Raw genomic sequence first — 23648 nt, forward strand, 5'->3', positions numbered from 1 at the left:
ATCCGTAAAAATCATGCGGACATCTGAATGGAGCTTTACAGGGGGGTGATCAATGACAGGGGGGTGATCAGGGAGTCTATATGGGGTGATAACCACAGTCATTGATCATGCCCCTGTAAGGCTTCATTCAGACGTCCGGATGCATTTTGCGGATCCGATCCATCTATCAGTGCATCCGTAAAAATCATGCGGACATCTGAATGGAGCTTTACAGGGGGGTAATCAATGACAGGGGGGTAATCAATGACAGGGGGGTGATCAGGGAGTCTATATGGGGTGATCACCACAGTCATTGATCACGCCCCTGTAAGGCTTCATTCAGACGCCCGTATGCGTTTTGCAGATCCGATCCATCCATCAGTGGATCCGTAAAAATCATGCGGACATCTGAATGGAGCTTTACAGGGGGTTGATCAATGACAGGGGTGTAATCAATGACAGGGGGGTGATCAGGGAGTCTATATGGGGTGATCAGGGGCTAATAAGGGGTTAATAAGTGACGGGGGGGGGGTGTAGTGTAGTGTAGTGGTGCTTGGTGGGACTTTACTGAGCTACCTGTGTCCTCTGGTGGTCGATCCAAACAAAGGGGACCACCAGAGGACCAGGTAGCAGGTATATTAGACGCTGTTATCAAAACAGCGTCTAATATACCTGTTAGGGGTTAAAAAAAACACATCTCCAGCCTGCCAGCGAACGATCGCCGCTGGCAGGCTGGAGATCAACTCTCTTACCTTCCGTTCCTGTGAGCGCGCGCGCCTGTGTGCGCGCGTTCACAGGAAATCTCGCGTCTCGCGAGAGGACGCACCGGCGCGTCCACCCAGAAGAGCAGGGCCGCCGCAAAGACGCAATCCTGCGTACGGCGGTCCTGAGGTGGTTAAGAAGCTCCTCATATTTCAAATGTTTAAACAGCCGTAACTAAGGGAAAAACTCAAGATAAACAGTGGTATGTGAAGAAACTAAAGATTGCTTTATGCATAATGCTGCTGCAGCAGTTACATATGCTAAAATAGATTTAGACGGTTACCCTTTAAGAACATTACAAACAATTGCATTTATGAGTCACTATTTACAATTAAAGGGCTTCTGTCACCCGACTAAACAGTTTTTTTTTTTGTGTACTTCTTAGGGCTCTTTCACACTTGCGTTCTTTTCTTCCGGCATAGAGTTCCGTCGTCTGGGCTCTATGCCGGAAGAATCCTGATCAAGATTATCCCCATGCATTCTGAATGGAGAGAAATCCGTTCAGGATGCATCAGGATGTCTTCAGTTCCGGAACGGAACGTTTTTTGGACGGAGAAAATACCGCAGCATGCTGCGCTTTTTGCTCCGGCCAAAAATTCTGAACACTTGCCGCCCATTGAAAGGCATTAATCCGGATCCGGCCTTAAGCTAAACGTCGTTTCGGCGCATTGCCGGATCCGACGTTTAGCTTTTTCTGAATAGTGTCCTGGCAGCCATGGTAACCAAAGTCCTGTCAGCCATGGTAAAGTGTAGTGGGGAGCGGGGGAGCAGTATACTTACCGTCCGTGCGGCTCCCCGGGCGCTCCAGAGTGACGTCAGGGCGCCCCACGCTCATGGATGACGTGTCGCATGGATCACGTCATCCATGCGCATGGGGCGCTCTGACGTCATTCTGGAGCCCCCCGGACTGCAAGTATACTGCTCCCCGCTCCCCACTACTACTATGGCAACCAGGACTTTAATAGCGTCCTGGCTGCCATAGTAACACTGAACGCATTTTGAAGACGGATCCGTCTTCAAATGCTTTCAGTTCACTTGCGTTTTTCCGGATCCGGCGTGTAATTCCGGCAAATGGAGTACACGCCGGATCCGGACAACGCAAGTGTGAAAAAGCCCTAATCCCTATACTGCGATTTATCCATACATAATGTGATTAATCATTTTGGTTCAGTAGATTCTGCTAAAAAACGTACTTTTATAATACACTGCTCAAAAAAATAAAGGGAACACAAAAATAACACATCCTAGATCTGAATTAATTAAATATTCTTCTGAAATACTTTGTTCTTTACATAGTTGAATGTGCTGACAACAAAATCACACAAAAAAAAAAAATGGAAATCAAATTTTATAACCCATGGAGGTCTGGATTTGGAGTCACCCTTAAAATTAAAGTGGAAAAACACACTACAGGCTGATCCAACTTTGATGTAATGTCCTTAAAACAAGTCAAAATGAGGCTCAGTAGTGTGTGTGGCCTCCACGTGCCTGTATGACCTCCCTACAACGCCTGTGCATGCTCCTGATGAGGTGGCAGACGGTCTCCTGAGGGATCTCCTCCCAGACCTGGACTAAAGCATCTGCCAACTCCTGGACAGTCTGTGGTGCAACGTGACGTTGGTGGATAGAGCGAGACATGATGTCCCAGATGTGCTCAATTGGATTCAGGTCTGGGGAACGGACGGGCCAGTCCATAGCATCAATGCCTTCGTCTTGCAGGAACTGCTGACACACTCCAGCCACATGAGGTCTAGCATTGTCTTGCATTAGGAGGAACCCAGGGCCAACCGCACCAGCATATGGTCTCACAAGGGGTCTGAGGATCTCATCTCAGTACCTAATGGCAGTCAGGCTACCTCTGGCGAGCACATGGAGGGCTGTGCGGCCCTCCAAAGAAATGCCACCCCACACCATTACTGACCCAATGCCAAACCGGTCATGCAGGAGGATGTTGCAGGCAGCAGAACGTTCTCCACGGCGTCTCCAGACTCTGTCACGTCTGTCACATGTGCTCAGTGTGAACCTGCTTTCATCTGTGAAGAGCACAGGGCGCCAGTGGCGAATTTGCCAATCTTGGTGTTTTCTGGCAAATGCCAAACGTCCTGCACGGTGTTGGGCTGTAAGCACAACCCCCACCTGTGGACATCGGGCTCTCATATCACCCTCATGGAGTCTGTTTCTGACCGTTTGAGCAGACACATGCACATTTGTGACCTGCTGGAGGTCATTTTGCAGGGCTCTGGCAGTGCTCCTCCTGTTCCTCCTTGCACAAAGGCGGAGGTAGCGGTCCTGCTGCTGGGTTGTTGCCCTCCTACGGCCTCCTCCACGTCTCCTGATGTACTGGCCTGTCTCCTGGTAGCGCCTCCATGCTCTGGACACAATGCTGACAGACACAGCAAACCTTCTTGCCACAGCTCGCATTGATGTGCCATCCTGGATAAGCTGCACTAGCTGAGCCACTTGTGTGGGTTGTAGACTCCGTCTCATGCTACCACTAGAGTGAAAGCACCGCCAGCATTCAAAAGTGACCAAAACATCAGCCAGGAAGCATAGGAACTGAGAAGTGGTCTGTCGTCACCACCTGCAGAACCACTCCTTTATTGGGGGTGTCTTGCTAATTGCCTATAATTTCCACCTGTTGTCTATCCCATTTGCACAACAGCATGTGAAATTGATTGTCACTCAGTGTTGCTTCCTAAGTGGACAGTTTGATTTCACAGAAGTGTGTTTGACTTGGAGTTACATTGTGTTGTTTAAGTGTTCCCTTTATTTTTTTGAGCAGTGTATATAAATTACCTGTCTACCAGCAAGTAGGGCGGCTACTTGCTGGTAGCAGCCGCATCCTCCTTTCAGAATGACGCCCCCTCCTCATGTTGATTGACAGGGCCAGCAGACGGGATCTTTCTCTGGCTGGCCCTGTCTGCTATCAAGATCTCACGCCTGCACCGTAACGGTATTCAATCGGCGCAGGCGCACTGAGAGGCGGACGCTCGCTCGGCCGCTCCATCCTCAATGCGCCTGCGCCGATGACGTCACATCTACACCCGGCGCAGACGCATTGAGGATGGAGCGGCCGTCCTCCTCTCAGTGCGCCTGCGCCGACTAAAGACAGGTACGGCGCAGGCGCCAGATTTTAAATGCAAACAGGGCCAGCAGAGAAAGATCCCGTTCGCTGGCCCTGTCAATCAACATGCGGAGGGGGCGTCATTATGATAGGAGGATGCGGCTGCTACCAGCAAGTAGCCGCCCTACTTGCTGGTAGACAGGTAATTTACATATAAATCGCAGTATAGGGATTATAAAGTACACACAAAAAAAAAAAAAAAAAAAAAAAAAAAGTTTAGTGGGGTGACAGAAGCCCTTTAACTCCACAATAGTGGAGCGGAAGGGGATGGGGCAAAAAAACTAACAAAAAAAACACACACACAAACTTACATCTGTGTCCACCCACTGTCGAATATCCATTGGTGCTGCAGTCATGTCATCTACTTTATATAGTATGTTTGTTGGAGCCTTTTCTGCATGCCTTACTATACCAACAATTGTTACCTAAAGAAAAAGCACAATTTTGCATTTCAGTTCGCATGTTCTGTCCAGCTCTTAAAAGGGGTTTTCTGGTACATAGACACTGATGACTTATCCTCAGGCCGGGTAATCAATATCAGATCAGTGGAGGCACGACTACCCCCCGATCAGCTGTTGTGGGCAACCACCAGAAACTACAGTGGACAGAGCCAGAAGCACAAGGTTCTGTCCATGGAGTAGTGGCTGTGCTGTAGCTCAGCTCCTATTCAAGTGAATGGGAGACGAGTCACAGTACATCAGTGCCAGAAACTAAATGGTGGACAAAGCCTTCTCTCTACTGTATAGTTTTTGGCACCTGTGGCCAATCAGAACAGCTGATGGATTGGTACACTAGGTGGCGGCAGATTTGATTAATTTATGAAGTCTAATGACAGATGTCTTTAGGGATAACCTCTAAAATGTTCATTTGATTGGGTAAAAAAACAAAACAAAAAAAAAAAAATACTTTACCTATAGCCGACTTAAAGGTGTTGTATCACGTGACAGCTAGGATATGCCCCCCAATGTTTGATATGGGCAGGTCCTGCACCCATTTCCTAAATGGAACGCCAAAAGCTGTGGAGCGTGCGCATTTCTACGGGGCCACCAATAATACCCGAGTGTCAGGCCCATAGAAGTGAATAGGGGCAGTGGCCGGTCATGCTCAGTGCACTCCCATTCACTTCTGTAGGGAGAGCGCTTCGTGGTGGCCGGATCGGAGTCTTCCAGCCACCACTTTGCCCGCTCCATTATCGATATAGCTGCGGATCCAAGTGGGGGACCTCCACCTATCAGAAAATTAGGGCATAGCCTAGCGATATGCCCCAATTGTATCAGATGAGGCAACCCCTTTAACCCTTTGGATACCAGAGGTTTTTCAGTTTTTATTTTTCTTCACCTTCCTGGAGCCATAACTTATTTTTCTATTCACATATCAGTTTGTTTTTTCTGGGACAAGTTGTACTTTCTAATGCCACCATTTAATATGGCATACAATGTAGTGGAAGTAGGTCTGAAACAATAACTCGATTGAATCAAATAATTAGACAAAAAAAAATCCTTGAAGCAAATTTTTGCAGCCACTTTGATACTTTCCTAACTATATTTTAATAGTACAGGCGTTTTCAGATACAGCGATGCCCCTGATGTTTATTTTTTATATTTTTGTAACCATTGTAGGAGGCTACAACAATCACTTTTTTTATTCAATATTACCACACTCCATACAGGAGCATGGTAATATGTGAATTGCTGATTTATGTTGGCCTGCCACCTGCTGGCCAACATGAGAATTGCAGTCCCAATATGCTGGGAATGCCAGCAATAACACAGATGCGTGGGTTTTCACTGTTTAGATGCCGTGATCACACTTGATCACAGCATCTAAAGGCTTTAATGACCGCGAGCGGCATCATTGCCGGTCCTGGTCATTAGCCACGGGCATCTTCTGCTTGAAACAGCAGAGACCTGTCATGCCATGACGCCTGTTGCACGCGTCATGTTTACACATCGCTCCAGCGTCGTACATGTATAGTGTTGGTAGCGGAAAGGTTAAGGGCGTTGTCCAGCATTTTGATATTGATAGCCTATGCTCAGGATAGCTATTCAATATTCAGGGGCCGGACACTCCCACTGATTAGCTACTTTGTAGCGCAAGAACCATCAAGCCCCATCCACTGTAGTGATAACTAGCGCTGCTCACAATAACTTCTGCCTGTCTAATATTAATGGTTTATCCTAAGGACAGGTCATAAATATCGAAATCCTGGATAACCCCTTTATAGGGGGTTGTATGAGGTGATTAACCTCTTAACACATGATGTCATACAGCATTAGGCCTCCTGCACACGAACGTGTGCGCCCAGTTGCTGTGCTGTGGGCTGCAATGCACAAACACAGACCATGGGGCAGCCACTTTAATAGGTCTGCGATCCGGCCGTTCCACAAAAAGATGGGACATGTTCTCTTTTTGCGAAACGGAAGTACAGGACGAAACCCCACGGAAGCACTCCGTAGTGCTTCCGTTCCACATCTCCATTGAAGTGAATGGGTCCGCATCCATGACGCAAAATGCGGTCCACAATACGGCAACGGGATACCTACGGCCATGTGCAGGAGGCCTTATGCTCAGGGAATTGTATGAAGTGCTCTGTTGCAATGATCAGCATCAGTAATGATGCCGAAACCGGTCAATTAACCCATCAGATGCAGCGTTCAACAGCGATCGCATCATCCGAGTTTAGACAGACAGATGCTTTCCTATCGGAATCCCAGTAGTGAAATTGTGGGGCTCTGATCGTTTACCATGACAGCCTGGGGTTCCAGGTCTGCCATGGTAAGCAGTCTGCGCCTAAACAAAAATCTATGACAGCTCAGAGCTGTCGAAGATTACAGACTTCATTTTAGCTAGAAAACTGGAGTAAATGAAAATACGTTTGTAAGAGCCACTAGCCACACCCTTTCCTGGCCTAGCCCCACCCACTTTAGGGTAAGTTGCGTGGGCAGTGTAAAACTGATGCAGTTAAGTCTCACTTCATGACTTTTTAATGCCACTTTTCAGGCACAAGTGGGGGGGGGAATAAATCTCCCTCAAAGTGGCCGATCTTACAGAAAAGCTAGGGAAAATTATGCAACAATGTCTATGGCAGCGTTTCCCAACCTGCGGTATGCATACCCCACAAAACAGATATCACTGCCAGTTGCTCTCTTCACATTCAACCTTATCACCCTCCTTATGGCGCTGTACATATATATAGCAGCTGTGCTTGGTATAACATTCAGACCCGTTCACTTCGATGGGGCTGCACTGCTCCTAGGCCACGTGACCGATGAAAGTTGTCACTGGCCTAGGGAAAGCTTAGAGGCTACTGCAAGTACTGCTACCTTCTCAAAGAGCTGTGGGGCCCCATGGATCAGATACTGATAACCTATTTAGGGGATAGATCAGTATTAAAATCTTGGGAAACCCCAATATTTTAAAAAAAATATAAAAAAAAATAAGTTACCTAAGCAAGCTAGAAACAGAAGGTCAAAATATTATTATTATTTTAACTGAATAAGGCCTCATGCACACAAACGTATTTTTTTTTTTAGTACCTGTTCAGTGTTTTTTGTTTTTTTACATAGACATATCTATTCATTTTCATGGGTCTGAAATAGAAATAAAAAGTTACTCCGTGAGCATTCCGTTCCGCAAAAAGATAGAACAGTACTATCATTGTCCGTAATGCGGACAATAGGATGTGTTCTATCAGAGGCCAGCTGTTCTGCAAAATACGGAAAGCACAAGGTCATCATCCGTATTTTTTTTGCAGACCGCAAAATACATACGGTCCTGTGTATGAGGCCTTATTGTTTCTGTCAACCTCCCGATTCTCCCCTTCCGCAGGCCCACCCTTTTCATCCATCCCACCCCATTCAGCATCAATTGCCCACATGCCACACCATTTCAACCATGTCAGTTATCCTACTTTGACTCTGGTACAGGATACTACTTTATAACATCTCATGCACACAAACATTGGACGTTTTTGCAGCCCACAAATTGTGGATCGGCAAAACATGGATAACAGCTAGGGTTGGGCGATATAGTGGTATTAACGATATACCGCGGTATTAAGAAACCGTAATATGGCGCTATTGCAGTTTCTTAACCGCCTCCGGACCGCCGAACGCAGGGACGCGTCCTGGAGGCGGTCGATTCATTCCTCCTGGACGCATATACGCGTCCTCTCGCGAGACTTCCTGTGAACGCGCGCACACAGGATCGGAAGGTAAGCGAGTGGATCTCCAGCCTGCCAGCGGCGATCGTTCGCTGGCAGGCTGGAGATGCGATTTATTTATTTTTAACCCCTAACAGGTATATTAGGACGCTGTTTTGATAACAGCGTCTAATATACCTGCTACCTGGTCCTCTGGTGGTCCCTTTTGCTTGGATCGACCACCAGAGGACACAGGCAGCTCAGTAATATGTAGCACCAAACACCACTACACTACACCCCCCCCCCCCCCGTCACTTATTAACCCCTGATCACTCCATATAGACTCCCTGATCACCCCCCTGTCATTGATCACCCCCTTGTAAGGCTCCATTCAGACATCCGTATGTTTTTTACGGATCCACTGATACATGGATCGGATCCGCAAAACACGTACGGACATCTGAATGGAGCCTAACAGGGGGGTGATCACCCCATATAGACTCCCTGATCACCCCCCTGTCATTGATCACCCCCCTGTAAGGCTCCATTCAGACATTTTTTTGGCCCGTTAGCGGAATTATTATTTTTTTTCTTACAAAGTCTCATATTCCACTAACTTGTGTCAAAAAATAAAATCTCACATGAACTCACCATACCCCTCACGGAATCCAAATGCATAAAAATTTTTAGACATTTATATTCCAGACTTCTTCTCACGCTTTAGGGCCCCTAAAATGCCAGGGCAGTATAAATACCCCACATGTGACCCCATTTCGGAAAGTAGACACCCCAAGGTATTTGCTGAGGGGCATATTGAGTCCATGAAAGATTGAAATTTTTGTCCCAAGTTAGCGGAAAGGGAGACTTAGAAAAAAATAAAAATAAAAAAATTTCCGCTAACTTGTGGCAAAAAAAAATCAAATTTCTATGAACTCGCCATGCCCCTCATTGAATACCTTGGGGTGTTTTCTTTCCAAAATGGGGTCACTTGTGGGGTAGTTATACTGCCCTGGCATTTTAGGGGCCCTAAAGCGGGAGAAGAAGTCTGGGATCCAAATGTCTAAAAAATGCCCTCCTAAAAGGAATGTGGGAACCTTTGCGCATCTAGGCTGCAAAAAAAGTGTCACACATGTGGTATCGCCGTACTCAGGAGAAGTTGGGCAATGTGTTTTGGGGTGTCATTTTACATATACTCATGCTGGGTGAGAGAAATATCTTGGCAAAAGACAACTTTTCCCATTTTTTTTTATACAAAGTTGGCAATTGACCAAGATATTTATCTCACCCAGCATGGGTATATGTAAAATGACACCCCAAAACACATTGCCCAACTTCTCCTGAGTACGGCGATACCACATGTGTGACACTTTTTTGCAGCCTAGGTGGGCAAAGGGGCCCACATTCCAAAGAGCACCTTTCGGATTTCACCGGCCATTTTTTACAGATTTTGATTTCAAACTACTTTGCATGCATTCGGGCCCCTAAAATGCCAGGGCAGTATAACTACCCCACAAGTGACCCCATTTTGGAAAGACGACACCCCAAGGTATTTTGTGATGGGCATAGTGAGTTCATGGAAGTTTTTCTTTTTTGTCACAAGTTAGTGGAATATGAGACTTTGTAAGGTGAAAAAAAAAAAAAAAAAAAATCATCATTTTCCAATAACTTGTGACAAAAAATAAAAAAACCATCATTTTCCGCTAACTTGTGACAAAAAATAAAAAGTTCTATGAACTCACTATGCCCATCAGCGAATACCTTAGGGTGTCTACTTTCCGAAATGGGGTCATTTGTGGAGTGTTTGTACTGTCTGGCCATTGTAGAACCTCAGGAAACATGACAGGTGCTCAGAAAGTCAGAGCTGCTTCAAAAAGCGGAAATTCACATTTTTGTACCATAGTTTGTAAATATATGTATAACTTTTACCCAAACATTTATTTATTTATCAAAGACATAAATTTAGAGAAAAATTTATATATGATGTCGTTTTTTTAAAAAAAAATTACAACTGAAAAATTTCATTTTTTTGCAAAAAAAAAAAATCATTAAATTTTGATTAATAACAAAAAATGTAAAAATGTCAGCAGCAATGAAATACCACCAAATGAAAGCTCTATTAGTGAGAAGAAAAGGAGGTAAAATTCATTTGGGTGGTAAGTTGCATGACCGAGCAATAAACGGTGAAAGTAGTGTAGGTCAGAAGTGTAAAAAGTGGCCTGGTCATTAAGGGTGCTTAAGCTAGGGGAGCTGAGGTGGTTAATTACCGCTGTATTCTTTGTGACGCCAAAGGGGCAGTCGCACTTGAGGGCTGACTGCCTCAAACGCCCGGGGCACATTACAGCTGGCACAGTGGAGAAGGAGAGAGTCCCTCCCTCCCTCCCTACTGATGCGGCTGCTGCTGAGCCACCAATGAGAAGTGAAAAGAGAAGTAGGGAAGGGGCTGTGGCCGCAGTGCCACCAATGAATTTAATTAACCTCTTAATACAAATAGGCTGCGGGTGCCGGCCTTATCACATACCCAACCTCAATAACAGGAAGCGGCAATCCTGCGAACAGCAGCAATTAACCCCCTGAGGCAGGGCTTGACAAGTTTCCTTGGAATCTAGGAGCCAGCTAAAAAACGTTAGGAGCGGTTTTTTCTACCTTATAAAGCCTTATTTTCAGCGACAAAAATAACACCTCTTAACATATAAAGAAGTCTAGAACCAAACAACATGGGCATCGTTTATTATCAGTGTACTGTGACATCACTGTGTGCCGCATCTCTTCACATTGTTTATCATCAGTGTACTATGACGTCACTGTATGTATAATCCCTGCGTTGCAGCTGAGATCCCTTCCCCAGGATGTTTGGTCCGGGCTCATCATTCATCTCATAGTGCTTCTCTTGTAAACTTATTTTGTGACTAGATAAAACTGAATCCGCCATCACTGCGGGATCACTGCCCTTCTGCTGTCCCGGATTATTTGTCCTGTCCGGGGGATAATGGAGTTGCTGTTGTCGGCGTCTCCGGGGCAGTCCTTGTGCTCCCACCGCTGTGGATGGGCACTGAGTCCAGGCCGGGATTTGGTTCCAGCTCTTGCCGGAACTACATCCCGTGCTGTGATGAGGAGGCGGTGAGGCTGCGGTCCTGTTTGACGGAGGGATCTCAGAGTCCTGTGAGTGCGTTGAGCCTCATGCACACGTCCATGGAACACGGGCTGTGTGATACCGGCCTGGATTTCTTCTGAGTGCAGAAGAGCACGGCGTCATAGGTTGCTATGACGCCGTGCTCTTCCTGCTGCCGCAGTACAGATTTTTTTCTATTTTAATAGTTTGGACTTTTCAGACGTGGCGGAATGTGATGTTTATTTATGGTTTATATATTTTATACTTAATATTTTGGTGGTTTTTTTTAATAACCATTTCCCCCTTAGGGCCTAGAACCTGGGATTTTTTTCATCCCTTGTCCTATTCACCCTGATAAAGCTCCAACAGGGTGAATAGGACTTTACACTCTCCCTGCTGCTCTGTGCTTTGTGCTCTGCAATTGGCCAGCGCTACAGCCTAGAAGGAGACGCCTAGGAGAACAAGGGCAGACTCCTCCTACTATAACCAAGTGACCGAACATACCGGAGGACATAGCGGCAGAACGGAGCGGCGCCCAGGGATAATAGTAAGTGCAGTGAGATCCCTGGGCGCCGCTGTACAGATCATGACACTTAGTTCACAATTTTTTGCCAGATGAAAGGCCCACGCTCCAGTTACTGCAACCGGCTGCTGGGTCTATTTTCAAGCAGGGGCAAATACCCAGGCGCCAGGACAAAATTCCTGATCGCCATGGCAACCTGGGATTTGTCGAGCCCTGCCCTAAGGCGTTAATTGGCACAGTTCAGAGGGATCCCCCGTCAATGAGGCCGGGTGCCGGCTATGTGATATGGCCTGCACCCGCAGTCTATATTTGTATTAAGAGGAAAATGTAATTTATTGTCCATGCGGACATAGAATGCCCAGTCATTTCCGTTTTTTTTTATTTATTTTGCAGCCTGATTGAAGAGTATGGTTCTGCATACAGGCCACACACAAAAAAAGTAGTTGCCTTCTATAAAGTGAAAACATTACCTTTTTATTATATGGTTTTTCTGGTACAGACTACAAACCAAATATCTGCAAATGTTCATATAGTGTTTGCAGACTTATTCAAGTTTTTCAGATCATGGCAAGTATTGAAAGCAGAGGTTTGATTCCCACACATAATAGCTTTTTGCCTGCTTTAGTAAAAGATGATTGTAAGGGCTCATGCACACGAACGTGTGGGTGCTCCATGCCCATATTGCAGACCGCAAACAGCAGGTCTGCAATATATGGGCACCGGCTGTGTGCATTCCGTATCACGGAGCAGGGGCATGGAGCAGAAGCACTGAAAAGTGCTTCTGTGGGATTTCAGCATGTGCCTCTGCACCGCAAAAAATAAAAAAAAAATGCATCTTGCAGTTCACGAACTCATTCAAGTGAATGGGTCTTCAGCCAGAAACAGTGTGCACTTGGCTGGAACCCATGCTTTGCGGTTCACAGCATGGGCACGGAACACACACGCTTGTGTGCATGAGCTCCAATGCATATCATCAAGGCACCTCCCCTTTGTTTTTCTTATACATACCTGAGAAAGCTCTACTTCTCCTATCCTGAAGAGCTCATCACTCTGGGCAGCAGAAAGTAGCTGCGACACTGTACATGGCACTATTTGCTGTGCCCTTGACCTCTGAAATAAGCACAAAATTTTTTTTTAAATAAAATTATATTTTTTGTTCCATGCGTATGAAGTAAGGCTAGGTTAAAGGTATGGCTACAGTGTTTGTAGGGTGTTTTATAATGTCCTATTGGCCAGTATGTAACTTTTGTTCTTGGTAATTTTTGTATAAAAGACAGGACAGAGGCAGATTTATGAAACCATTTAAAAGAAAAGAAAATACCTATGGCAACCACTGAGCAGCTTTCATTTTTCAAAAAATATATAAAAGATAAAGCCGTCCTCTGATTGGTTGCTATGGCCAACAAAGACGTTCTGTTAGTGGACTTCCACACAACTGATTTTACAGCTGAATTTTGGCATTGGCTGCTGAAGTTACCCCAATAACCCACCCGCAGCCTTATCTTTTCTGCCTCCCCGAATCGAAGCTTGTGGATGGGTGGCTTAAAGGGATTCTGTCAGCTAGGTTTAGCCTATAGAGCTCAGGACATACACTGCTAGATCGCCGCTAGCACATCCACAATTAAAATATAAAATTATATTAACTATATATCTCAAGTAAGGAGCTGTTACCAACGTTTCAGGAGCCCAGCACCACCCACATCCTCCAAATCTCCTCCTTGCTCCCCGAAGTCAAAGAGTTGAAGCGCTGTAATCTCACACAGGCGCGAGTATGCCACATGTTAGTGTCGGCATGGTGTTCCTTCCCTGTGCTGGCATCAGCCTCAGGTAATGAACTGCGCATGCGCGAGATTACAGCACTTCAACTATGACATCAGGGGAGCGAGGAGAGGATGCAGGGCTGTGCTGGGCTCCTGAAACATTGTTAACAGCCCCTTGGGCTCCTTACCTGCCTCATTTGCATTTATATAAAAATAGTTTTTTTTATTGAATAAAAGCACCCAGAGCTATGGGAAATGTGCATTGTGGACATGCTAGTGGCAATCTAGCAGTGCATGTCCTCAGCTCTATAGGGTAAACCTAGCTGACAGAAACCCTTTAAAGCTGCCTCCCACTGAAATGGATGGGAGGCCGAAAAGACAGGTTTTCAGCACAAATGACTGACCCAAATTCCCCCTGTAAAATCAGAACATCCCCCTAGCTTTATAAGCCTTCCAAGTATGCTGCCTGTGGCTGACAGCACAACATGGAATCCCACCTGTATAGCTTTTTTTACACCTCACATTTGGTGTGGCCTCATAAATACCGTGCAATTCTAATAAAATTATATATATTTTTTATTTTTTTTAAACAGAAAAAAATGGCCATCAGATCTCCCTACCCCCACACTGCGCAGGCACGGAGATCGGATGGATGTTCTGTAGTTAGGCTACTTTCACACTGCCGTTTCTGGGTCCGCTTGTGAGATCCATTTCAAGGCTCTCACAAGCGGCCCAAAACGGATCAGTTCAGCCCCAATGCATTCTGAATGGATAAGGATCCGTTCAGAATGCATCAGTTTGCCTCCGTTCAGTCTCCATCCCGCTCTGGAGGTGGACACCAAAACGCTGGCGATGCAGAGCCAAACAGATCCGCCCTGACTTACAATGTAAGTCAATAGGGACGGATCCGTTTACATGGACACAATATGGTGCAATTGTAAACGGATCCGTCACCCATTGACTTTTGATGTAAGTCAGGACAGATCCGACTTTTTTTTTTACAGAGTAATGCAGACGGATCCGTTCTGAACGGATACAAGCGTTTGCATTATAGGTGCGAAAGTAGCCTTAGCCACACTGGGCCGTAATTTTTCCCTACTCTAAGGCTGGTGAGGCTCTCCGGCGCATGCAGTCCCAGTGTCCAGCTGAACTCCGCTGTGAGATTTCCCTAAACCATCATCTTGTGCAGATCGGCACAACTCCGGCACGCCTCCTCACGTAATTTCCACTGCGACCGGAAGTTACGAGGTAGAATAATGTAACGTTACACCACCAATGAATGGGAAGGCAGTCACACATGACTACTACTCCAGTCAAATGGGGGCACAGGGGTGGAGCGGCCAGACACAGTTGTAACAGGACAACCCCTTTAAAAGTAAAGCCATAATACGTACAGATTTCTTTTCTCCTTGAGTAGGAGCTGGAGATCCAAACCCTCCAGGTGACTGCATGTATCCACCACCACCACCGCCGCCACCACCACCCATTCCAGAGCCGCCATATCCACCATCAAAGCCACCTGCAAAGAAGCAGATTTCAGAGAAAGTAAAGTATTTTCAGACACACAATGCATCTTCTCTGACACTAGTGAATGCCTAGTATACAATATGGTGCCCTATGTGTGCTCATGAGAAAATACACACATTAGACACGTCTATGGTAGCCGGTAACACATATTACACAGCAGCAGGTACAATGACGGCCGTCCAGCTATTAGAACCGAAACGTCAACTACCGTAACTACACCTTTGAATAAACGACCGCAGTCAGCACGCTTTTCACACTCACCGTGATTGTTCCACATACTTCTCCGTCTTCTGCTTCAGACTCTTCTCTGGGCCCCGTTGGCGCGCTAAGAAATCCTAGCCAATCACGATCCCCGGCCACACAGCGCTTCTCCTGTAACCAATCACAAGCCTCCTCGAGCGGCGCGCCAATCTGTCCTGGCCAATCAGCAAGCTTTCTTGTCAAACGGAAAACCTCTCATTACTTTAGGCGACATGGCGCGCTTTGAGGAAGAATGGCAGCTTCCATGTTGTGCGTGAGGGCGCATAAAACACGTCATGTGCATGGCTCCTCCTAATATGTGTCTGCTATTGCGCAGAATGGTGGGGTTGGAGTTCAAAAGTTTACAGCGTTCTCGCCTCGGTGTTGCAAGCGGCTCTTATTGCTCATGTTTTAGCTGATAAGCATTAAGGGGAAGCGAAGAAAAGGATGTAGTAGCATGGCGTGCGACTGTCACTATAGCTTGTGGGAACGTAGTTTTAATTATATAGCTGGTTTGCTGTGGAAGGTTGTGTAACATGTCTGTACAGCTACAGTAGGAGATGGCTGCATGAAGACAAGGCTGTAGAGCAATTGCTAAAATCACACACTGTAAGTGCATGTACCATAGAATGCATGCCTTCCAAGTGTCCCTCTTTTCTCCTTAAACATCCCTCTTTTTGACCTGGGAAATACATGTACATTAATAAACTTACTAAACTGCTCCAGAATCTCATTCCTACCTGTACATTACGCCTCAAATTATATATATTTTTCTTTACTTGGTACAATTTGGACGATAAAATGTCTAAAATCAGGTGATTTTTGTGCCGATATTTGAAGGGATATTCCAGCACAAGAAAAAAATAACATTCCAGGGGCTGGACATCCTATAAAAAAAAAAAAGACAGAACTAGTGTTGAGCAAACTTGTGTTTTAAGAGTACAGGGTTCGGGTTTTCTAAGAATTCTGTTATGGATTCCACTACCGCGAACCATAACTTATAGTCCGTGGTAGCAGAATCCATAACGGAATTCTTAGATAACCCGAACGTTGTACGCCGAACTTGAAACCACAAGTTTGCTCAACACTAAACAGAACTTATACCCACCTCACTGATCACTCGCTACAGCAGTTTTCACAGTGACGGGTCCCTGTTGCAGCCCACTTCCTGCTACTGTCTAAACATGGCGGGAAATGGGGACATACTAAAACGAATGCCCATAGACTTTACCAGGAAAGTGGAATGCCCATAGAGAATAATGGACCAGAGTGGAATGCCCATAGAGAATAATGCAAATGTAATATTTGAATTAGAGACAAAACCATTTGACATATCTAATAATTATTTAGCAGACATATACTCCAAGTTCAGTGGGATTGTTTAATGTTCAGATTAAGTGGAATTATCACTGAGGGTGAATGACACAGTGGAATGCCCATAGACTGTGATGGGAAGTAAACTATGAGCTGATTTGCAGGTAAATCTGTGTTATGTAGGACATTAACCTTTACTGCAAGTGTTCCCTGGGTAGAGTAGCATATTGTAAAATGAAAATTACCTTGGATTATAATTTTTCTATAGAAATCAAAGGTGAGTGACATAATGGAATGCCCATAGACTATAATGGGAAGTAAACTGAGCTCATTTGCAGGTAAATCTGTGTTATGTAGGACATTAACCTTTACTGCAAGTGTTCCCTGGGTAGAGTAGCATATTGTAAAATGAAAATTACCTTGGATTATAATTTTTCTATAGAAATCAAAGGTGAGTGACATAATGGAATGCCCATAGACTATAATGGGAAGTAAACTGAGCTCATTTGCAGGTAAATCTGTGTTATTTAGGACATTAACCTTTACTGCAAGTGTTCCCTGGGTAGAGTAGCATACTGTAAAATGAAAATTACCTTGGATTATAACCGTTTTCTATAGAATGCAAAGGTGAATGACACAATGGAATGCCTATAGACTATAATGGGAAGCAAAATTTGATTTGGAGTCTGAACCACTTAACATATCAAGCAAATCTTTAGCAGGCTTAGGCCTCAAGCACACGACCGTTGTTGTGTTCCGTGTCCGTTGTTCAGTTTTCCGTGATTTTCTGCGGACCCATTGACTTTCAATGGGTCCGTTGAAAACTCGGCTAAAGCACCGTTTGTCATCCGTGATGCGTGGTTCCAGTCCGTCAAAAAAATAAGACCTGTCCTATTCTTTTCACGTAAAACGGTTCGCGGACCCATTCAAGTCAATAGGACCGTGAAAAAACACAAGATTGTCATCCGTGTCCGTTTTTTTCCTATCATTTGCAAGGCAAACTTGACTTAGATTTTTTTTTTTACTTTCCTTTATGTCTGGTGATCCTCCAAAATTAAAGGAAGACACACGGAAACAAAAACTGAAACGGATCACGGAACCCCATTTTGCGGAACGGAACACAACAACGGTCGTGTGCATGAGGCCTAACTCTTCAAGTTCAGTAGGATTATTAAAATTGAGATTATGTGGGATTATCATTGCTTTCTATGAAATTACAAGGGGAATGACACAATGGAATGCCCATATACTATAATGGGAAGGAAAATATGATCTTATTTGCAGGTAAATCTGTGTTATATAGGACATTAACCTTTACTGCAAGTGTTCCCTGGGTAGAGTAGCATATTGTAAAATGAAAACTACCTTTGATTATAGCTGTTTTCTATAGAATGCAAAGGTGATGTCACCGCCACTTCTGTGAGAAGGTCTGACAGACGTCCTTCTCTACCTCTTGCATGATGTTCTTTGTTTTGGTTTCACTTTCTCATCTCATTTTCTTCTCCTAGGTGTCACCTATTTAGACTAATCCTCTTTCCTTTATATTCCCTCCCATACTGCCTCACTTTGTGGTTTATACTACTTCCTGGAGTGAAGTGTTCACTGCAGGAGACTTCTGTTGCTGCTTGTTCAGATAAGTCATTTCATGGATTGTGTTTCCTTGCTGGCTTGATTCTAGGTGACCCTGACTCCCTCCGTATTAAGTGCAGGGAGCCGGTGGTCGTGTCCCCTCACTATTATAGGGTTTTCAGGTGTCACACAGTCTAGGTATGAGGGCATGCAATCGTCTACCTCTGAGACCCTTGTATGTGCTTAGCAGTCAGGGTGAGCTCTTAGGGTTTTATAGGGGTCACCTTTATGCTCCTTAGTTTGGGATCAAGCCAGTCGTATGTTTATCCATAACTTCCAGCTATCTGTAACATCATCCGTGACATTATAGACCGCCATTACCATCTTAAGCATGGATCCGGTTTTAGCCTTGATTGACCGCATGCAAGGTCTTTCACTGGAGGTAGCAGATCTATATAAAACTGTCTCTCAGTTTCAGGTGACCGGTTCTGCTTACGTTCATGGAGTTTGTTCCGAGCCCAAGATCTCGCTTCCGGATACGTTCTCCGGGGGTAGTGAGAATTTTGTTCGCTTTAGAGAGGCTTGCAAACTCCATTTTCGCCTACTTCCCCATTCCTCTGGTGATGAGGAGCAGAGGGTGGGGATCATCATCTCGCTGCTCACGGATAACGCTCAGTCTTGGGCCTTTACGCTGCCGGTGGGGGCACGGCCCCTTCGATCGGTGGATGAATATTTTGTAGCCCTGGGGCAGATATATGATGACCTGGGTGGTATTGCTCTGGCTAAATCTAAACTGCGTCTTTTATGCCAGGGTAAACAGTCCGCAGAGATATATTGTTCTGAATTTCGGAGATGGGCAGCTGATACTGGTTGGAACGATGCTGCACTCCGAAGTCAATTTTGCCATGGTCTTTCGGAGGGATTGAAAGATGCATTTGCTTTTCATGAGAGACCTGCCTCGTTGGAGTCTGCCATGTCTCTAGCTGTTCGTATTGACAGGCGTCTTAGAGAGAGAGGAGAGACCACTCCTTCCTGTCATATTCAGTCCAAGGACAGTGGGGCGGTATCATTCAGTGTGCAGGGACCTCAGTCTCTCTCAATCCCCTCTTAGCAGGAGGCCATGCAGCTGGGTTTGCTTGCCTCTGATAGTAGAGGATTCAGATCTCAGAGGAGGGTTTGTTTCTGTTGTGGGGGTATAAATCATTTGGCTAATGTTTGCCCCTCTAGGACATTCAGGGAGTTTTCTGAGGGTAATAAAGAAACAAAAAGAAAAAAAAACCTCTAAAAACTTTCCATTTGCTACAATTGGCAAGGTTGATGCGGAAATTTTTGTAGATAGTGGAGCAGCTGTCAATCTCATTGATAATCAATTTACTATAACGCATGGTTACCAGGTATGCACTTTGGAAAAGGATATACCTGTTTTTGCTATTGATTCTGCTCTACTTTCTAAAAAATCGTTAAAGGGCATAGTTCACAATATCCGTTTGACTGTGAGTGATGCTCATGTTGAGGATATCTGCAAAAAAAAAGGGTGAGTCAGCACCTCCCAGTGCGCAGGTGCACGCTGCCATGGCAAAAACCTAGAGGGAAAAAACCCCACCATTGATTGGCAAGCAAGGCAAATAAATGGTTGGAGTGAGTTTTGCAGCGAGAATTGCCTCACGGCGTCTCTTTCAGAGGTTTCTACCAAGACTGTACCATCTTTTCTCTCAGAATTTTCGAATGTGTTTTCCGAGAGTGGTGTCCAGGAGTTGCCCCCGCACCGGGAGTACGACTGCCCTATTAATCTCATCCCAGGCGCCAAACTGCCCAAATCACGTTTATACAATCTCTCCCAACCTGAAAGAGTCGCTATGCGTACTTATATCTCTGAGAAAGGGACACATCCGACCCTCGAAGTCACCTGTTGCCACTGTTTGTTTTTTTTTGTTAAGAAAAAAGATGGTTCTTTAAGACCTTGTCTGGATTTCAGGGAGCTGAACTGTATCACAATTCGTGACCCATATCCGCTTCCTCTGATCCCGGACCTGTTTAACCAGATTGTTGGGGCTAAAGTTTTTTATAAGTTGGATTTAAGAGGGGCATACAACCTAGTCAGGGTCAGGGAAGGGGACGAATGGAAGACGGCCTTCAATACCCCTGAGGGTCATTTCGAGAATTTGGTTATGCCCTTTGGTTTGATGAATGCTCCGGCCGTCTTCCAACATTTTGTGAACAGCATTTTTTATCATTTAATGGGGAAATTTGTACTGGTGTATCTAGATGACATTTAGATTTTTTCTCCTGATTTCAAAACTCATAGGGACCACCTACGTCAGGTCTTGCTCATTCTGCGGGAGAATAAATTGTACGCTAAACTGGAAAAATGTGTGTTTGCGGTTCCGGAGATTCAATTTCTTGGTTTTCTTCTCTCCGCTTCTGGTTTTCGCATGGACCCTGAGAAGGTCCTCGCTGTGCTTGATTGGGAGCTTCCTGAGAATCAGAAGGCGCTGATGCGGTTTTTGGGTTTTGCCAATTATTACAGAAAGTTCATTTTGAATTATTCCTCTGTTGTTAAGCCACTCACTGATATGACTAAAAAGGGGGTAGATTTTTCCTCCTGGTCGGTAGATGCGCTTAAGGCCTTTTCTAGTATCAAAGAGAGTTTTGCTTCCGCTCCCATTTTGGTACAACCTGATGTCGCTCTACCTTTTATTGTTGAGGTGGATGCTTCTGAGGTGGGTGTGGGTGCGGTCTTATCTCAGGGTCCCTCTCCTGCCAAATGGCGACCGTGTGCCTTTTTTTCAAGGAAACTCTCCTCCGCAGAGAGAAATTACGATGTGGGAGATAGGGAGTTGTTGGCCATCAAATTAGATTTTGAGGAATGGCGCCATTGGCTAGAGAGAGACACCCTATTACCGCGACATGGCGCTCTTTAAGGAAGAATGGCAGCTTCCATGTTGTGCGTGAGGGCGCATAAAACACGTCATGTGCATGGCTCCTCCTAATATGTGTCTGCTATTGCACAGAATGGTGGGGTTGGAGTTCAAAAGTTTACAGCGTTCTCGCCTCGGTGTTGCAAGCGGCTCTTATTGCTCATGTTTTAGCTGATAAACATTAAGGGGAAGCGAAGAAAAGGATGTAGTAGCATGGGCTGGACATCCTATAAAAAAAAAATAACAGAACTAGTGTTGAGCAAACTTGTGTTTTAAGAGTACAGGGTTCGGGTTTTCTAAGAATTCTGTTATGGATTCCACTACCGCGAACCATAACTTATAGTCCGTGGTAGCAGAATCCATAATGGAATTCTTAGATAACGGAATTCTTAGGGAAGCGAAGAAAAGGATGTAGTAGCATGGCGTGCGACTGTCACTATAGCTTGTGGGAACGTAGTTTTAATTATATAGCTGGTTTGCTGTGGAAGGTTGTGTAACATGTCTGTACAGCTACAGTAGGAGATGGCTGCATGAAGACAAGGCTGTAGAGCAATTGCTAAAATCACACACTGTAAGTGCATGTACCATAGAATGCATGCCTTCCAAGTGTCCCTCTTTTCTCCTTAAACATCCCTCTTTTTGACCTGGGAAATACATGTACATTAATAAACTTACTAAACTGCTCCAGAATCTCATTCCTACCTGTACATTACGCCTCAAATTATATATATTTTTCTTTACTTGGTACAATTTGGACGATAAAATGTCTAAAATCAGGTGATTTTTGTGCCGATATAATTAAAGGGATATTCCAGCACAAGAAAAAATAACATTCCAGGGGCTGGACATCCTATAAAAAAAAAAGACAGAACTAGTGTTGAGCAAACTTGTGTTTTAAGAGTACAGGGTTCGGGTTTTCTAAGAATTCTGTTATGGATTCCACTACCGCGAACCATAACTTATAGTCCGTGGTAGCAGAGTCCATAACGGAATTCTTAGATAACCCGAACTTCGTACGCCGAACTTGAAACCACAAGTTTGCTCAACACTAAACAGAACTTATACCCACCTCACTGATCACTCGCTACAGCAGTTTTCACAGTGACGGGTCCCTGTTGCAGCCCACTTCCTGCTACTGTCTAAACATGGCGGAAAATGGGGACATACTAAAGCGAATGCCCATAGACTTTACCAGGAAAGTGGAATGCCCATAGAGAATAATGGACCAGAGTGGAATGCCCATAGAGAATAATGGAAATGTAATATTTGAATTAGAGACAAAACCATTTGACATATCTAATAATTATTTAGCAGACATACACTCCAAGTTCAGTGGGATTGTTTAATGTTCAGATTAAGTGGAATTATCACTGAGGGTGAATGACACAGTGGAATGCCCATAGACTGTGATGGGAAGTAAACTATGAGCTGATTTGCAGGTAAATCTGTGTTATGTAGGACATTAACCTTTACTGCAAGTGTTCCCTGGGTAGAGTAGCATATTGTAAAATGAAAATTACCTTGGATTATAACTGTTTTCTATAGAATGCAAAGGTGAGTGACATAATGGAATGCCTATAGACTATAATGGGAAGTAAACTGAGCTCATTTTCAGGTAAATCTGTGTCACGTTGTTTTCCGGGAGGGGGGAACTTTGAAGACCCGGGTCCCATTTTGGCTGAAGGGGTGGTGGTCTCTGCTCTTTATCCTGATTTGGAGGCAGAGGTTCAGGCAGCCCAGGCAGAGGCTCCTGATCTTTGTCCTCCTGGGAGGTTGTTTGTGCCTCTCGCTTTACGACACAAGGTTTTTAAGGAGCACCACGATACTGTCCTTGCTGGGCACCCGGAGAGTAGAGCCACAGTGGATTTCATTGCTCTGAGATTCTGGTGGAAAGCTCTTCGTAAGACGGTTGAGGGTTTTATGGCAGCCTGCGAGACCTGCGCTCGTGCCAAGGTCCCTCATTCACGGCCATCGGGTTCTCTCCTCCTGTTACCCATTCCTTCCCGTCCTTGGACGCATCTGTCCATGGACTTCATTATGGACCTGCCTCGTTCCTCGGGGAAGACTGTGATTCTGGTAGTAGTGGACCGTTTTAGCAAAATGGCGCATTTCATTCCCTTTCCTGGGTTACCCAATGCTAAGACGCTGGCGCAAGCATTTGTTGATCACATTGTCAAATTGCATGGCATTCCTTCAGACATCGTTTCTGATAGGGGCACACAATTTGTTTCCAGATTCTGGAAGGCCTTCTGTTCTCGCTTGGGGGTTCGGTTGTCGTTCTCTTCTGCTTTTCACCCGCAGTCGAATGGTCAGACCGAACGTGTCAATCAGAATCTGGAGACATATCTGCGCTGTTTTGTGGCAGAGAATCAGGAGGATTGGTGTTCTTTTTTGTCCCTTGCTGAGTTTGCTTTAAATAACCGTCGCCAGGAGTCCTCTGATAAATCACCATTTTTTGGTGCATATGGGTTTCATCCGCAGTTTGGGAAATTCTCTGGAGAGGGGTCTTCAGGTTTTCCTGATGAGGAGAGATTTTCCTCGTCTTTGTCATTTATTTGGCAAAAGATTCAGGGTAATCTGAAGAGGATGAGTGAGAGATATAAGCGTGTGGCGGATAAGAGACGTGTGCCTGGTCCGGATCTGAATGTGGGTGATCTGGTGTGGTTGTCTACAAAGAATATC

At 45.1% G+C, this 23648-nt stretch overlaps 1 protein-coding gene across 1 annotated transcript in view; it reads right to left on the reverse strand.

The window, feature by feature from the left end:
- Positions 1-15428, reverse strand: part of RPA2 (replication protein A2) — a 58310-nt gene extending 42882 nt beyond the window's left edge. The window contains exons 1-4 of the mRNA XM_040424336.1: positions 15187-15428; positions 14793-14917; positions 12647-12748; positions 4177-4290 (exon numbers count right to left, since the gene is read on the reverse strand). Coding sequence (XP_040280270.1) covers positions 4177-4290; positions 12647-12748; positions 14793-14917; positions 15187-15202 — 357 coding nt within the window. The 5' untranslated portion in view covers positions 15203-15428. The remainder of the gene's footprint in view (positions 1-4176; positions 4291-12646; positions 12749-14792; positions 14918-15186) is intronic.
- Between the last annotated feature and the right edge of the window lie 8220 nt (positions 15429-23648).

Source organism: Bufo bufo, chromosome 3 (genome assembly GCF_905171765.1).
Source record: "Bufo bufo chromosome 3, aBufBuf1.1, whole genome shotgun sequence".
Taxonomy (NCBI): Eukaryota; Metazoa; Chordata; class Amphibia; order Anura; family Bufonidae; genus Bufo; species Bufo bufo.